This window comes from Anomaloglossus baeobatrachus, chromosome 1 (genome assembly GCF_048569485.1).
Source record: "Anomaloglossus baeobatrachus isolate aAnoBae1 chromosome 1, aAnoBae1.hap1, whole genome shotgun sequence".
Lineage (NCBI taxonomy): Eukaryota > Metazoa > Chordata > Amphibia > Anura > Aromobatidae > Anomaloglossus > Anomaloglossus baeobatrachus.
The window spans coordinates 571,875,793-571,894,646 of NC_134353.1; the positions used below are offsets into that span (position 1 = coordinate 571,875,793).

The following is an 18,854-nucleotide window of genomic DNA, read 5'->3' on the forward strand; positions in this document are numbered from 1 at the left end:
ATCACACTCACTCTCACACACACCTCACATCGCATCCACACACTCACAACATCCTGGGATATCGCTTGCTTCTCGGCGGTGATACTGTGCAGTGAGCTTCCAGGACCTGCCGGAGGATCACATGGCCGGAAGCATGTGGTATCTCCGGATGTTGTGAGTGTGAGCGCATATGTGCAATATCGTCAGTGTGTGTGTGTGTGAGTGTATGCGATCGGGTGTGTGTGAGTGTATGCGATCGGGTGTGTGTGAGTGTATGCGATCGGGTGTGTGTGTGTGTGTGTGTATGTATGCGATCGGATCTGTGAGTGTCGGCAGAGGAGCACGGCATGCTGGAGGAGGCTGGGAGGACAGAGGCTGATCCTGGGGAAGGCTGATGCTGGGAGGAGAGAGGCTGATGCTGGGGGAGGCTGGGAGGGTGTAGGCTGATGCTGGGGGAGGCTGATGCTGGGAGAGGCTGATGCTGGGGGAGGCTGATGCTGGGGGAGGCTGGGAGGAGAGAGGCTGATGCTGGGGGAGGCTGATGCTGGGGGAGGCTGGGAGGAGAGAGGCTGATGCTGGGGGAGGCTGAGGCTGGGGGAGGCTGATGCTGAGGGAGGCTGGGAGGAGAGAGGCTGATGCTGGAGGAGGCTGGGAGGAGAGAGGCTTATGCTGGGGGAGGCTGGGAGGAGAGAGGCTGATGCTGAGGGAGGCTGGGAGGCGGAGGCTGATGCTGGGAGAGGCCCGAGATTCTTAATATCAGGCCAAGTGTGACCCGGCCATTAAGAATCTCCAATAAAGGGTTAAACAAAAGACACCACACAGAGAAAAAATACTTTATTAGAAATACATACACAGACACACTTAGGGACTCCGTCTTTATTATTCCCTCTTACCCCTCCACGATCCACGATCCTGGCCTTCTGTCTTCTGTCAACAATCTAGCTCAGCTATATCAGAAAGCACGGGAGGAGGAAGAACGCTTCTGCTCCCCATGCTGTCTAATTACTCAATGAGTGAGCAGAGACTGCGGGTTGGTAAGCGGTGATGTCACCGCTGCCACCATTGCCATAGTAACCTAACGAGCGGGTTACTATAGCAACGGTGAGCTCCGGTCACCTGATTCCCGGCGTTGCTATTCACCGGCTGTGGCATTTCAGTGTGTGGCAGTTAATCCCTGCATGTGGGCTGACTCTGTAAAGAGCGATAACATGAAGGGAGGGGGAGCCAAGCATGTGCTTGAGCATCTCGCCGGTACTCGACGCGCGCCAAGTATCTCAAGTACTAAGATACTCGGGCAAGCAGCGACTACCGGCGAGCATGCTCGCCCATCCCTATGCACTGACACTACAGGACCTTGCATGATGTCATAGCCATGTGACTAGTCCATAACCAACGAGGTAATACAAAATGCACACCTGACTGTTCAGGTGTGCATTACAATATATTCACAGGTGTGTCTCTAATTGACTCATATATTGCCAATAAACCATAAAAATCAGAAGCTTCCCATGACATGACATCATCATATGGGATGTCTCATATTATTTAAAGGCATAGTACTCTTAGTGTATATCAACTTTTGACTTTGCAGAAAGTAATAAAAATGCCTTAAAACATTCTCTCACTCATTATTCTGGCATTTGGCAAATATAAATAATTTTGGTAATCCTAATTGACCTAAAACGGAAAAGGTTTATTCTGATTTCATTTCAGATAGTGAGAAAAACATAGATATGTGTCTTTTTACATAGTGTATGTAAACTTCTGGTTTCAACTGTAGGTAGGTCAATGTGGGTCCAAGTACGTGTGCCGACATTCCTGCACTATGTCATAATAACATTCAAATTGGGAACAATCATTTAATTGCTGAAAATCCTCCTTTTTTCTTCTCCAATCATTTAATAACTTATAAAAAATAAAATACATTTCTACATTAATTTGAAGACTTAAACCAAACCTGCAGAAGAGATATGGAAGACGTGCTCATTTTTTTGACCTGGTTCAGATAGTTGTATTTCATTTCCACCATTTTCACTTTTAACACAGAGAAATAGTTCCTGCTGAGCTTTACATTGAAATGTGTATTTCTCATTTCCAATAAAATTCTGAATGAAGCTGTGAGCACTTAAGTAGTTTTCCAGGTTTTTAATGTCCTGCAAGAAAAAAAGAAAAAAAAAAGCATTTTCTGTTATTCGTTATGTGACCGTGACTGCTGTGATTTCATATATATAGATACACATATTTGTGAGTCATGTATATACAGGGCCACCACTAGGACCTTTAGGGCCCCATAATGGCAACATTTTGGAGCCCCTTGAGACTCTGTCCAAGCTCCACCCCGAATCCGCCTCCACCTCTCAAAACTTCCAGAGTGTCACTACCACTCTTGCAAACACGTGAATATATATGTGAATATATATGTATGTGTGTGTGTATATATATATATATATATATATATATATATATATATATATATATATATATAAAAAAGCTGAGTGTATGTGTGTTAAACACAAAATTTCCCAAAGGCGCATATAAGCCGGGTGTTGACAGTCTCCACCACTACCAGCTATACACAGGACAACTCCATAGGGCATACAGACAAAAGGAAAAGGGAGTTTGATGGTCAATAAAAAATTACAAATTTATTTGAACAATGGTAAAAGTCAATAATATCAATACAAACATAGATGACATGACAAAAAGGGTAAAAAACGACACATAGAATTGAATGGTGGGAATGAGCACCCTGGAGCACAACCCAAACAAAGAGACACATTAAATATGGAGAATTCTGAATCCCTCATATAAAGTCATGTTGCTATAGGAACAGTAGTACACATATAGAGAGAGGGGATTTAATCATGATTAAGCATATGACTGAACGCGAAATGTACGTCGAGGTCTGAGGGTACATCTCGGGAAGTTTGTGAGCATCCCTGGTTTCACCCTGAGACTGATTTTTCTACATCTTTAAGCACTTAGCACTTTGGTATGTTATTCTGAAATCCCCTCTCTATATGTGTATTACTGCTCCTATAGCAACATAACTTGGTATGAGGGATTCAGAACTCTCCACATTTAACTTGTCACTTTGGATTGTGCTCCAGAGTGCTCATTCCCACCATCCAATTCTATGTGTCGTTTTTTACCCTTTTTGTCATGTCATCTACATTTGTATTGATACTATTGACTTTTACCATTGTTCAAATAAATATCTAATTTTTTAGTGACCATCAAACTTTTTCGTTTTGTTTGTATGCGTGTGTGTCCGCTAAAGAAATCTGCACCATAGCATGTACAATCACGAAGTTTAGCACAGACACCCCATTTGACTCAGGGAACATCATAGACTATGTTTTGAGTGGAAATTTTAACCCCGCTCTTTACAGTTATTTGCCAAAAACACAGCTAGTTTATATATATTTATATATACACACAGGTGCATCTCAATAAATTAGAATATCAAAAAGTTAATTTATTTCATTTATTCAATACAAAAAGGGAAACACATATATTATATAGAGTTATTACAAACAAAGGGATCTATTTCAAGTGTTTATTTGTGTTAATGTTGATGATTATGGCTTACAGCCAATGAAAACCCAATAGTCATTTTCTCAGAAAAATTAGAATAATTACCACAAAACACCTACAAAAGCTTCCTAAGCCTTTACATTGGTCCCTTAGTCTGGTTCAGTAGACTACACAATCATGGGAAAACTGCTGACTTGACAGATGTCCAGAAGGCAGTCACTCACACACTTCACAAGGAGGGTAAGCCACAAAAGGTCATTACTAAAGAAGCTGGCTGTTCACAGAGTGATGTATCAAGCATATTAATGGAAGTTGAGTGGAGGGAAAAAGTGTGGTAGAAAAAAGTGCACAAGCAATCGGGATAACAGCAACCTTGATAGGATTGTTAAGAAAAGGCCATTCAAAAATTTGGGGGAGATTCACAAGGAGTGGACTGCTGCTCATTGCTCCAAAAGCCACCACACACAGACCTATCCAGGACATGGGCTATAAGTGTCTTATTTCTTGTGTCAAGCCACTCATGACCAATAGACAGCGCCAGAAGCGTCTTACCTGTGCCACGGAAAAAAAGAACTGGACTGTTGCTCAGTGGTCCAAGGTGTTGCTTTCAGATGAAAGTAAATGTTGCATTTCATTTTCCAACAGAACTTGGCACCTGTCCACACTGTCAAAAGTACCAATACCTGGTTTAGTAACAACAGCATCACTGTGCTTGATTGGCCAGCAAACTCGCCTGACCTAATCCCCATAGAGAATCTGATATGGGATATTGGCAAGAGGAAGATGAGAGACACTAGACCCAAGGATACAGACAAGCTGAAGGCTGCTATCAAAGCAACTTAGGCTTCCATAACACCTCAGCAAGTGCCACAGGCTGATCGCCTCCATGCCACGCCACATTGATACAGTAATTCTTGCAAAAGAAGCCCGACCAAGTATTGAGGGGATTTGCTGTACATGCTTTTCAGTAGGCCAATATTTCTGAGTTTAAAAACATGTTTTCTGTTGGTCTTATAAAATATTCTAATTTTATCAGATAATAACTTTTGGGTTTTCATCGGCTGCACTAAGGGTATGTCCGCACACTGCATTCTTGATTTGACAAAAAAATGCACCCTCTGGCAGACTTGACAACTGTAAACACCGCGTTTGACAAAAAAAATGTGGTAAAAACGCATTAATACGTTTTAATGCTTTTTCAATGCGTTTTTGTCAGTGCGTTTTTTAAAGGAGAAATAAAGTATGATAGGATAGGATAATTGATAGATAGCTAGAATAGATAGATAGAAAAATAGAAAGAATAGATAGAAAGAACATAGAAAGATAGATAGAAATAACAGAATAGCTTGATAGAGGGATAGTTAGCTTGGACAGCTGTTTTTTAATTAGGTTTTTTGGGTAAAAAAATAACATAGGGTCCCCCCCATTTTTCATATCCAGCACAGGAACAGCAGCAACAATACTGCTGTCTTGGCTTGTTATGAAAAATAGAGGGGATCCTACACTTTTTTTAATTTGATTTATTAAAAAAAAAAATAATGACGAGGGGTCCCCCCATTTTTCTAAAACCAGCCAAGGTGCAGCAGACAACTGGGGGCTAATATTATTAGGGTGGAAAGGCCGATCGTTATTTTGGCCCTTTAAAGCCTAACAATACCAGCCCACAACCGCCCCAGAAATGGCGCATCCATAAGATGTGCCAATTCTGGCACTGGACCCGCTTTTCCCGATGCCCTGGTGCATGGCAATGGGGGTAATAAGGAGTTAATGGCATCCATGAGACTATGCCCCCATCACTAATCTGTAAGTAAGAGTAAATAAACAGGAAAACATTTTTTATTTGGAATAAAATACAAAAAACACCCTCTTTCACCACTTTCTTAACCCCAACACACCCTGCAGTTCTGAAGTAATCCATACGAGGTCCCACGGCGCTTCAGCTCTGCTACATCCCTGTCCTGTCACAGCGAGCACCATCCGCTGACAGCAGACAGAGCCGCGCGATGAAAATAAGCTCAAGCAGTAGTGTGAGGCCCGCATTTGTAACGTCAGAGGCTCAACCGAATTCATTCTCATTGCGCGGCTCTGTCTCTGTGTGGCGGCCTGATTTGCGGTCACAGGTGAAGGACTCCAGCTGTGGCTGGGAATCACCTGACGATCACGCTGCTCACTTCAGTCACTGGGGTGATTTGCTGTCACAGGTGGAGGACTCCAGCTGTGGCAGTGGCTAACCTGAATGACATCACTGCTGATAGCGCAACTCACTTCAGTTGCTGTGTGGAGCTCACAGTGGGCAGTCCTGTTCTATGGCGCATGCTGTGAGCTTCAGATATGTAGCAGTGCTGGAGGCATCATGGGACCTCGTGTGAATTACATTGGAGCTGGAGGGTTGTGTTGGGGTTAAAAAAGTGGTAAAAGAGGGTGGTTTTTTTGTATTTTATTTCAAATAAAGGATTTTTCGGTGTTCATGTTTATTTACTTTCACTTACAGATTAATGATGAGGTGGTGTCTCATATACGCCTGCCATCACTAAGCTAGGAGTTACTGGCAGCTATGGGCTGCCATTAACTTCTTATTAAGCCGATTGCCATCGCACCAGGGCAATCTGGATGAGCTGGATAACGTCCCGGGACTGTCGCATTTAATGGATGTGGCAATTCCAGACAGCTGCTGGCATCATGGGACCTGGATATTTTTAAGCTGGGGGGGCTACAAATAATGTGTGTCTCCCCAGCCTGAAAATACCAGATCCCAGCTGTGAGGCTTTATCTTGGCTGGCTATCAAAATTGAGGGGACCGCATGTCATTTTTTAAAAATGATTTATTTATTTTACTGTACGATATAGACTCGCCCACTGGCGGCTGTTATTGGTTGCAGTCAGACAGCTGTCACTCAGCGTGGTGACGCGTCTGACTGCAACCAATCATAGGCGCCGGCGGGCGGGGGAGGCAGTGAATATGAAATGAGCCTAATGAGCAGGTGAAGTGAATATGAAATGAACCTAATGAGCGGCTGGCACTTTCAGAAGCAGGAGAGGCCGCGGGAGCAGTGTGACAGCCACGCGGCGCCACTGATCGGTGAGTATGAAGTGGAGAGAGACAGAGAGCAAGAGCGCGAGGGAGATAGAATGGAAAAAAGTTGCTGTCCTGCATTTTTGTTGACAAAAATACATCCAAAATGCAGTGCAAATGCACAGCTAACAATTTGGTTGTGTTTGGACACACCTCATTCATTTCAATGAGTAACAAAATGTGACCAAAACGCAATGAAGTGACATGCTGCTTTTTTTTAGGCAACGACGATTTTGACAAATATTTGTCAAACAGAACGCTGCCTAAATAAAATCATCGTGCGGATGGAATTTCTGATTTCTCATAGACTTTGCTGGAGAAGCAAAAGGCATGCATTTTTTCAATGACACAGTTCAGTTTAAAACGCAACCAAAACGCAAGAAAAAATGCAATGTGCGCACATGGCCTAAGAGTACTATGCCTTTAAACAATATGGGACAGCCCACATGATGATGTCATTCTCATGTCTTAGGAAGATTCTGGAAGCATCTGGCTTTTCCACCTTGGCACCTGTGTGCCTAATGGGTTAATTTCATGTAGGGAAATCATGTTTCATTATTAAATGTGAAGCTTAGTTGCACAGTGTTGAGTTTATCTTAGGTTCCACTGTATTACATTCGATGCATTGCAAAAATTCTTTATTACTTTTGTTTACCTTTTTGTTTAACATGATTCTCTTTTTGTATCTACAGGTTATTGTTTAAGATGTGATTGTAACATTATAACTATATAGGAAATATGTGAGACATTATTTATTTTGATGTGATTATGAGACCCTTAATTCTTGGAGACGCTATTAATGCTAATAGCATGGAAATGTTCTTCTATGAGGAGTACAACATATTCACCTGTCCCAATTAGTCGAATCCCATTAAAGGATCTCCAGAAAATGAACTAACTAAGGTCTGACAAAGGACACGTAGTCTGAAACGCATAGCTTTGGGCTGATTTATAACCTATTTGTTGTTTCTCCTGGGAACTTTTTATCTTTATAATTTCTGTTATTTGGATTTTAGCCTTAGTGCCATGTAATAAAGCCATTCTTTTTTACCACACTGGAGCTGGATTTTCCTATTTTTGTCTAATACTAACACCTAAAGGCCCCGTTACTAGAGTTGAGCGCGGTTCGCGGTTCGAGGTTCTCCAGTTCGCGGCTCGGGTGATTTTGGGGCTGTTCTAGATAGAACTAGAACTCGAGCTTTTTGCTAAAGCTCGATAGTTCTAGATACGTTTGAGAACGGTTCTAGCAGCAAAAAGACCAGCTAATTACTAGCTGGCTTACCGCTGTAATAGTGTAAGTCACTCTGTGACTCACACTATTATGAAATTTCAGTGTATAGTGTGCGGGAACAGCGCATTCAGATCACTGCTGTCTGTATAATTTTTTTTTTTTTCCTTGTCTTCCTTCCCTAAGCGCGCGCGTGTAGTGGGGCGGGCCAGCATGTCAGCCAATCCCAGACACACACACAGCTAAGTGTACTTTTAGCCAGAGAAGCAACGGCATGTGTGATAGGATGTCCATGTCACATGTCCCTGCATTATAAAAACGAGTATCTGCCCGTCCGGACGCCATTATCTCTTCTGCGTCCTTGGTGTCAGTCACCGCTGGCGCAGCGCCTATCTCCGATACTGCTGTGTACGCTCTATACACAGCGCTGTACAGAATAGGGATAGCACTTTCTATCAGTCCTTTTAAGGGCTAATACCGGCAGGGTCAGAGCCATAGGTGACAGGTCCGTGAAAACAGAGTTTAACAGCTACACAAGATGACAGCATCTGTGTAACTAAGGTCAGGGATTTCCTCGCTGCATTTCCCCATTAGGAGGGATAGAAAGGCAGGCTTCCTTTCCTCTACCCAGAGACCCACAACCCTGCCACTGTACCCTCCTGCCCTTTGCACACTCAAACTCATTGTTACTAAGCCATTATACTAGCAAACACTGAGTGAACTTAGTGCCATCCTAAACGTGGCTGTTGGACTTCTGTATTGTCCCACTAGTGCAAAGATATTTGCAGCACGTCTGCCTGCATTGCACACTCAAACTCATTGTTACTAAGCCATTATACTAGCAAACACTGAGTGAACTTAGTGGCATCCTAAACGTGGCTGTTGGACTTCTGTATTGTCCCACTAGTGCAAAGATATTTGCAGCACGTCTGCCTGCATTGCACACTCAAACTCATTGTTACTAAGCCATTATACTAGCAAACACTGAGTGAACTTAGTGGCATTCTAAACGTGGCTGTTGGACTTCTGTATCGTCCCACTAGTGCAAAGATATTTGCAGCACGTCTGCCTGCATTGCACACTCAAACTCATTGTTACTAAGCCATTATACTAGCAAACACTGAGTGAACTTAGTGGCATCCTAAAAGTGGCTGTTGGACTTCTGTATTGTCCCACTAGTGCAAAGATATTTGCAGCACGTCTGCCTGCATTGCACACTCAAACTCATTGTTACTAAGCCATTATACTAGCAAACACTGAGTGAACTTAGTGGCATCCTAAACGTGGCTGTTGGATTTCTGTATTGTCCCACTAGTGCAAAGATATTTGCAGCACGTCTGCCTGCATTGCACAGTCAAACTCATTGTTACTAAGCCATTATACTAGCAAACACTGAGTGAACTTAGTGGCATCCTAAATGTGGCTGTTGGACTTCTGTATTGTCCCACTAGTGCAAAGATATTTGCAGCACGTCTGCCTGCATTGCACACTCAAACTCATTGTTACTAAGCCATTATACTAGCAAACACTGAGTGAACTTAGTGGCATCCTAAACGTGGCTGTTGGACTTCTGTATCGTCCCACTAGTGCAAAGATATTTGCAGCACGTCTGCCTGCATTGCACACTCAAACTCATTGTTACTAAGCCATTATACTAGCAAACACTGAGTGAACTTAGTGGCATCCTAAACGTGGCTGTTGGACTTCTGTATTGTCCCACTAGTGCAAAGATATTTGCAGCACGTCTGCCTGCATTGCACACACAAACTCATTGTTACTAAGACATTATAATACCAAAAATTGAGTAAACTTAGTGGCATACAAGAAGTGGCTGTTGTACTCCATTAGTGCCCCACTGGTGCCAAGCTATTTCTAGCACATGTGCAGGACACCCTCCTGCTCTGTTTTTAATAAGCTATAATGATAGCAAAAAATGCTGCTATTTAGTGGCATACAAGAACTGGCTGTTGTATTTCATTATTGTCCCACTGGTGCCAAGCTATTTCTAGCACCTGTGCAGGACACCCTCATGCTCTGTTTTTAATAAGCTATAATGATAGCAAAAAATGCTGCCATTTAGTGGCATACAAGAACTGGCTGTTGTACTCCATTAGTGCCCCACTGGTGCAAATCTATGTGCAGCACCTCTGCATGACACCTTCCTGCTCTGTTTTTAATAAGCTATAATGATAGCAAAAAATGCTGCCATTTAGTGGCATACAAGAACTGGCTGTTGTATTTCATTATTTTCCCACTGGTGCCAAGCTATTTTTAGCACCTGTGCAGGACACCCTCCTGCTCTGTTTTTAATAAGCTATAATGATAGCAAAAAATGCTGCCATTTAGTGGCATACAAGAACTGGCTGTTGTATTTCATTATTGTCCCACTGGTGCCAAGCTATTTCTAGCACCTGTGCAGGACACCCTCCTGCTCGGTTTTTAATAAGCTATAATGATAGCAAAAAATGCTGCCATTTAGTGGCATACAAGAACTGGCTGTTGTATTTCATTATTTTCCCACTGGTGCCAAGCTATTTCTAGCACATGTGCCGGACACCCTCCTGCTCTGTTTTTAATAAGCTATAATGATAGCAAAAAATGCTGCCATTTAGTGACATACAAGAAGTGACTGTTGGACGTCCATTAGTGTCCCACTGGTGCAAATCTATTTGCAGCACCTCTGCATGACACCCTCATGCACATTTTGCTACGCTAATTTTATAGCAAACTCAGGGAATTACTTGCTGCATTTGATCATTCTGAGGGATAGAAAGTGAGGCTTCCTTTATCTTTTCCTTCTGTTCATAGACAGCATCTCCAAGTCCACACCCGAAGAGCAATTTCTCCTCCACGTCTAAGTGTGGAGAGGTAGCTAGTGCGCATGCGTGTGCCGATTTACCCCAGCCGCAGCCTAACTACAGTGTTTCGCCTAGTGAGTATGCTCAGCCTGACTGTGCCATTCCTGAGGCTAAGTCTTCATTTCGGGATATAGCGCATGCTCCCACACTTAGTGCGAAAAGCCTCTTTGCACAGGTACTTGCACTCCGTGCCGGGTCTAAGTCCTGTGTTGTGCCTAGACACCATGCTAAAGCTATAGTATCATAGTGTAACGGGGGCAGGGGGCGCCTCAGGGGGTGTAGTCGGGTCCCCTCGCCTTGTGGGCCGCAGGCTGAACCCCGCCCCGGCCGTTACTTGCAAAACAGGTGTGTTGTTGGGGCAGAGTGTGGATGGCAGGGGCACATACATGTCAGCATTCTTTCTGTGCTCTTCAGCTCCCTTTTCACACACAGGAAAGAGGCAGTTACAGACAGCAGGTAAACTAAACACCAATTTATTGTATAGCGCTTCCATTCTTTGTTTGCAGCAGGTTTACTTCAGTACGTTCCACATTAAAGGTTCTTTCCTTACAAAACGGTTCCCTTTACAAAACGGTTCCCTTTTTCCCCGGTAACTTTCCTTTGCCTGCAGGGGCCAAGTGTTATCCCCCTGGTAGCTGCACTCCAATCCCGGGTTTAGTCCAGCCCTATCCTAGGGGTTTGTTTAGACTATGGGACGGCTCCAGTACTCACTACTGGCTCCAGACTAGTTCCGACTTCTCCACTTCTTCTCAAGGGTTTACTCTGCTTTTCCTTGCTACGGGTGTTCCCGTCTCCGCTTCTTCTGCCTCTGCACCCACTTCCACACTCTGCCCCGTCACCTCAGACAGAGCTTGCTTGCCTCTCACATCTCACTGCACACTGGACTCTGCATTCAGAACCCTTCCTTCCCCACCTAGGCTGCCCTGCCTCTTCCTTAGCTGCCACTGTTACCAGGGGAACCACTGCTCTACACTGGCACCTAGTGGGGAAACAGTTTATGACAGGTAACATTTTACCATCAACATTTGCCACCACACCATGTGGCGTCTTCAGGGGGGGGGAAACGTCTTCTCCACACTAGGGGTCCGTCCACCCCTTACATTCCTCCCCTCTTTAACCTCAGCCTCCTGGCGAGGTTCCGCACCTGCAAGACAACGCATATAGAAAACACACACACGTTTCTTCAGCAGTATTCTTTTTCTTTCTTATCAATAAAAAAAAAACATTTTAAAACTAACGTATCAAAGCACACCAGATTGGCACACAAGTCCGGTGCCCAGAATCCCTCCAGGGAAGCTCCCGGTCTTAGTCGCACATCTGCCCGGAGGCCCTCCTCAGGCGCTCCCGGTCTTAGCTGACCTTCTGCCAGGAGGCTATTTCCAAGCGCTCCCGGTCTTTGGGTGGGCAGAAAACAACAAGACAACAAGATTCCTTCTTAACAGTCACGGAAGGAGTCCACGCACAGTTCTGCATTAAGCTCCTCCCGGGTTCAGTACTTTTAACGTTACTGTAACTGGAAACATTCACCGGCTTTCAACAGTACCGGTTTTCAACGGCAAACAAATCACTCTCTTCCGGACGATTACCTCTGGTTCTGGGATATCTTGCCAGTACAGGGCCTTAACTCCTGAGGGGGGCAGAGGGCCTACCTTAACAGACGCGGGCGCCTCCGGAATCTGTACGGATGCTCCTGGTGGCCCGCTCCCCAGAGTCAGCCGGGACTTGTAGGTGGCCCGGACTTACGTCGTCGTTTCCCCGGTAATGGCATCCCATGAGGTAAAAAACGTGACCTTCGCTGGTTTCTCCGAGACTCCAGTCACGGCCGGTATCATGTTTGCCGGCAACGTGATGGTGGGTAACTCTCCCACCGAGCTCTCCATCGGACGTCCTCTTCCGCGTCCTACGGGCACCAGCGCGCCCGCTACGGCTTGCTTGTCTGTCCTGGCCTCCATTTTGTGTAGCACAGGTAACTGGAACTGTTGCTTCTGCTGCTGGGATTGCAATGGCGCCGGGGAAGGTGGAGGCGGTTCTTCTTTTCCCGCTTTAGCACACACTCCGCCCCCGGCTTCACCCAGCAGGTCTGCATAGCGTTGGCGACGCCTTTTCTTTCTTGCAGCGCCGCCCACGTCTCTAGACCTCTGCAGCTTCTTGGGGCAAGTACCTCCCCTCTTTGGGCGGCGCACTCCGGGCTTCTTCCTCCCAGGCCAGCCCAGTGCTTTTCGTTTGGCGCCAACTTTTCGCGCCTCCACTGAGTCCATGAGGACGGCCGCCATCTTGCCGCCATCTTGTGGCCCATTCAGCACGTCAGGCACCACTTGATCTTCCTCACAGTCTCTGGTCAGGGTTTCTTGCATGCAGGCTTGATCCTGCCGACTACGCCAAAATGTAACGGGGGCAGGGGGTGCCTCAGGGGGTGTAGTCGGGTCCCCTCGCCTTGTGGGCCGCAGGCTGAACCCCGCCCCGGCCGTTACTTGCAAAACAGGTGTGTTGTTGGGGCAGAGTGTGGATGGCAGGGGCACATACATGTCAGCATTCTTTCTGTGCTCTTCAGCTCCCTTTTCACACACAGGAAAGAGGCAGTTACAGACAGCAGGTAAACTAAACACCAATTTATTGCATAGCGCTTCCATTCTTTGTTTGCAGCAGGTTTACTTCAGTACGTTCCACATTAAAGGTTCTTTCCTTACAAAACGGTTCCCTTTACAAAACGGTTCCCTTTTTCCCCGGTAACTTTCCTTTGCCTGCAGGGGCCAAGTGTTATCCCCCTGGTAGCTGCACTCCAATCCCGGGTTTAGTCCAGCCCTATCCTAGGGGTTTGTTTAGACTATGGGACGGCTCCAGTACTCACTACCGGCTCCAGACTAGTTCCGACTTCTCCACTTCTTCTCAAGGGTTTACTCTGCTTTTCCTTGCTACGGGTGTTCCCGTCTCCGCTTCTTCTGCCTCTGCACCCACTTCCACACTCTGCCCCGTCACCTCAGACAGAGCTTGCTTGCCTCTCACATCTCACTGCACACTGGACTCTGCATTCAGAACCCTTCCTTCCCCACCTAGGCTGCCCTGCCTCTTCCTTCCCTGCCACTGTTACCAGGGGAACCACTGCTCTACACTGGCACCTAGTGGGGAAACAGTTTATGACAGGTAACATTTTACCATCAACATTTGACACCACACCATGTGGCGTCTTCAGGGGGGGGGAAAACGTCTTCTCCACACTAGGGGTCCGTCCACCCCTTACAATAGTTTTTAAGGTTGAAGGGAGACTCTAAGTCCATCTAGTTCAACCCGTAGCCTAACATGTTGATCCAGAGGAAGGCAAAAAAAAACCCAATGTGGCAAACAAGTTCCAATGGGGAAAAAATTTCCTTCCTGACTCCACATCCGGCAATCAGACTAGTTCCCTGGATCAATACCCTGTCATAAAATCTAATATACATAACTGGTAATATTAAATTTTTCAAGAAAGGCATCCAGGCTCTGCTTAAATGTTAGTAGTGAATCACTCATTACAACATCATGCGGCAGAGAGTTCCATAGTCTCACTGCTCGTACAGTAAAGAATCCTCGTCTGTGATTATGATTAAATCTTCTTTCCTCAAGACGTAGCGGATGCCCCCGTGTTCCAGTCGCAGGCCTAGGTGTAAAAAGATCTTTGGAAAGGTCTCTGTACTGTCCCCTCATATATTTATACATTGTGATTAGAATATTAGCTGATAGTTAGAATATTAGCTGATAGTCTTTTTTCGGAGACTGTATTTCATGCTACTGAGCATGCTCAGGCACTTACTGCATCAGAGACTAGGTCCGGTAATGAACTCTTTGGCACTGCCCTTGATGTGGGGGGCCCATATAGACCACAGGGCATCAGGTGTCCTGACGATGTGGCCAGGCCACTCCCAAATGGCTTGCAGAGGCCCGCCCCTATGACTTGTCACCTCATTATTGATGGTCAGACGATGACTGGTGAGGTGTTTGTGTCGTGGCAGCCATGAGGTCATTATTGAAGTTGCGGTTCCAAATAGGATGCTAGTTATGCCACTCATGACGTGTCACTCTGCTTTTGTCTTCAAGAGGTGCATTGTGGTCCACCCTGGTTTGGGGCGGACCCAGGTTATAAAACGGGCTGGAGCCAACAAGGAGGTGCGCAGTCTTCTATTATGCTCCGAAAGAGCACACCTCCATGTGTTGAACCCATTGCGGCTTTAGGCCAGAGGTAGGCAGGGATAGGGCGTCGATGCAGGCCGCCACCACAGTTGGTAACGCAGAACGGTTAAGACCAGCTCCTGTACTACAAGTCCTGCTTGTGCAGCCCAGTGGCATTAACAGGCCTGCTGCTGCTGATGCGCCTACTGTCCACAGGTGTGGCCCCAATGCACACGGTCAGCGTACTCAATGGCCCCTGTGATGTTAACAGGGAGTTCCTTGGCTGGGTGGGCGTGTTGACCCTGTGACGCTAACAGGGCTCCCAGTCTTCAGATCCCAGTGGCGTCTAACTCTGTTCAGGCAACTATTAGTTTCATAGCCACACAGATCTGTATCCTCCACCTAACCTTCCAGTTGCCAACCTCTCCTTTTCCATCTGGGAGCACGGTGGACATTGACTGCTGATGGGGATATATACCTTTCTCTTTCTTTTCTTATTAATTTTCGTTATATAGCGGTAACATAGTATATACCACCTTATCCAAATCTGCCAGTCCCACCGTAACAGATGGTGTTTCTTCATCAAATGTTACTTTTGCTTAACCACCAAACCCACGGACAAAAACTTTTTTCCCCTTTCCAACACAACTGTTCCCCTTTCCACCAGCATCTGTCCTTTTTCAATTCATTTGGTATATGACCAAAAGTGCAACTCTGCAGGGACACCGTACTCAATGCCATCTCAGCACAGCAGCCAGCCCTCGGTCCCTCAGATGTGGACAAGTAAAAGACCATTTCCTCCTAACCATGACAAAGCGTTGAGATTCACTCTGTGCAGCACTGGTGTTTACTGGAAAAGCAGATCTAAGAATCCGTACCACCTTCTGCAGATACTCCTGTATACGTGCGTCTCTTTCTATGGCATGAATTATTTCACCAAATTTTGTCTTGTACCAGGGATCTAACAGTGTGGCAACCCAGTAGTTAGCATTACTTCTAATTCGTACAATCCGAGAGTCATGTTGTAGGTAGTGCAGCAAGAAAGCGCTCATGTGTCTTGTGCATCCAGGAGGACCAAGTCCTTGGTGTGTTGGTGGCAGAGAGGTGAGAATCGTGCCTCCTTCCTCTGCCCTCTCCCCCCAACCTCGCACAACCGAAAAGTGAGCAAGCTGTCACTCATCTGCTGAGTCTTCCATGCCCATCGCCAGTTCGTCCTCCATTTCTTCATGGGCTCCTGCACCTTCCTCAACAATTTTTGCTGATACTATGCGCCCTTGTTAATCCCTCTCCCCCACCATGACTGCCACCTAGGTGCCGCTCACCGTCTGGACCTTGTAGATCTTATTATCCCTTCTGCATATGACTCCTCCTGTACTTCCTCCCCTTCCTCTTGGACCAACACCTAACTCCGAATAATGCTTACAGTGTGCTCCATCTTGTAGATGACCAGAATTGTCACGCTGAGAATGACATCGCCATTGCTAAACATCTTCGTCGACATTTGTAAACTGTGTAGAAGGGTGCATAGGTCCTTGATCTGACACCACTCCAGCAGCGTGATCTGCACCACCTCTGGATCAAGTTAGCCCAGGGTATACGTCAGACCGTATTTCAGCAAGGCTCTGCGGTGCTGCCACAGACGCTGCAACATGTGCAGATTCCAATTCCTGCGTGTCGGAACATCGTATTTCTGGCGTTTAACCGCCAGACCCTAAGACTTCAGGAGCGATGAAAGTTGTTGAGCTGCTGGGTGCGAAGGATGAAAGTGAGCACATAGCAGCGTGCCCGCTGCACAAGGCCATGTAGGCCGGGATGGTATTTTAAAAATTGCTGGAGAATCAGATTCAACACGTGAGCCATACAAGGCACGTGTGTCATTTTGCCCTGCCGAAGGGCCGCAGACAGGTTTGCATCATTGCCGCACACGGCTGTTAAGTCACCAACGTAGTCCACTCAATCAATTTGTACTCCGGTCGCCAGGTGACAACGTGTTCCTTTCGTGCATAGTGCTGATGATGGGAAAGGAGTCGATGCCAGCGGCGTAGGTGGACACAGGTTATGGTCACCCACTGGGTTGCGTTACCTTGACAGATACAGAACCACAGGCTGAATGTAGGTGGTGGGTATCTCACAGATGAAGTACCATCATTCAGCTACAACCAATGGGAAGACACCACACCCTTTTTTTAGGCCCCTCCTGTCTGCAGACCACTGCCAGACAAAGCTATGAACCTCTTGTTACTGTTACCCCCAGTTCAGTTTTATGATTTTGTGTGCTTGTTACCTGACTATTTTCCTGCTTGCTGTTTATGTACCTCGTTGGCCGATCCGCATTTCACCTCTGCTTGTTTTCTGATTAAGTCCTGGCCATCCCATTCTGTTCCTCTTCCTCAATTAATGTTTTTGACCCTGCATGGCTACTATTCTCTGGAACTGCAGCCTTCCACAGGTATTGATCAACTTGGGCCCTGTGTAATTCCAAATCACTGTATAGGGGTTAAAGGGTTTCAGGGTTCTGGGTGTCCAGCTTGGTGAGTGGCTTGCCTCTAGCCTATCCTTTACAGCCCATCTGAGTGTGTCTATCCAGGCAGGCGTTACACCGTGCCCTCTGCAGAAGGCCATGTAGGCTGGGATAGTGTTTTAAAAATTGCTGGACAACCAGGTTCAACACGTGAGCCATACAAGGCACGTGTGTCACATTGCCCTGAAGAAGGGTCGCAGACTGGTTTGCATCATTATCGCACCCGACCTTCCCTGGCTGCTGGTTGAGTGGAGACAACCATTGATGAAACTCGGTCTCACTCTCCAGAGCTTACCGTCCACAACTCCTCAGCGGTGTGACTCACATTTCCCAGACATTTCTAAGTAAAGAGTCGACCGCATCATGCTGTTGAGCTGTGCTGCCAGCATAGTAAGAAGGTGTGTGGGATTCCTTGGGCGCAGTTACAAGGAAGGGTGGCCTGACCACACAGGGTTTGGGCCGAGGTGGAGGACCCACATGAGGTTGAGGAGGCAGAAGCAGTGGAGGAACTTGTACATACAGAGGAAGGATTGACACACAAGTCGTGGGGACGGCAAGACTTGTACAGCAAACCCTTCTCCATCTCTCACCATAGATTCCCCGGTGCCCAGTCAGCAACATGTAACTCCCCTGCCCATGCTTACTGGTCCAAGTATCTGTGGTGAAATGCACCCTGTCACACACAGAGTTTCTCAAGGAATCGGTGAGGTTGTGTGCGACCTGCTGTGGTAGCGCGGGCACGCCTTTCTTGGAGGAGTGACGACTGGCCATCGGCTCTTGGGGCACTTAAATGGGCATAAGTTCTCGAAAATCCTCGGTCTCAAAAGGGTGTAAAGGCAGCCTTTCTGTTGCCAACAAGTTGCAGATGATGAAACTCAACCTCTTAGGCATGTCATGCCCTTCGAGAATCATGTAAAACACAGCGAGGGGACTCCAACCACAGTCTCCCTCGTTTCCACTAATTGGGCCACACACACCCCACTTGACTGGCATCAGTTGACCCCCCTTTTGAAAAAGAAAAAGATGCTTGGCATGAAGCACTCTCAAAAATACGCGTACCTTTCACCTCCCCTGGATGGCCCAGGGGAAGAAAAGTCCTCTGAGAGCCATGACTTGTTCATCTTGGTTCTTTTACAAACACAGCGAGGGGAGTCCAACCACAGTCTCCCTCGTTGCCACTAATTGGGCCACACACACCCCACTTGACTGGCATCAGTTGACCCCCCTTTTGAAAAAGAAAAAGATGCTTGGCATGAAGCACTCTCAAAAATATGCGTGCCTTTCACCTCCCCTGCCTGACCCAGGGGAAGAAAAGTCCTCTGAGAGCCATGTCCACATTGTCAGTGGACAGACACGTGTGCTTATCTGCCAGCAGACCCCCAGCAGCACTGAAGACAGGTTCCGAGAGAACGCTGGCTGCAGGACACGACAAGATCCACAAGGCGTACGTGGCAAGCTCAGGCAATTTATCCAGATTGGAAGCCTAAAATGAGCAGGGCTCAAGTTGCACAGTAA

General features: G+C 46.4%; 1 protein-coding gene across 4 annotated transcripts in view; it reads right to left on the bottom strand.

The window, feature by feature from the left end:
• The window catches only part of LOC142296261 (uncharacterized), a 321,619-nt gene that overhangs the window by 98,335 nt on the left and 204,430 nt on the right, over positions 1 to 18,854 (bottom strand). For all 4 annotated transcript variants that reach the window (XM_075339645.1, XM_075339664.1, XM_075339635.1 and 1 more), the window contains one exon: positions 1,937 to 2,132. In XM_075339645.1, the coding sequence (XP_075195760.1) occupies positions 1,937 to 2,132 (196 nt within the window). The remainder of the gene's footprint in view (positions 1 to 1,936; positions 2,133 to 18,854) is intronic.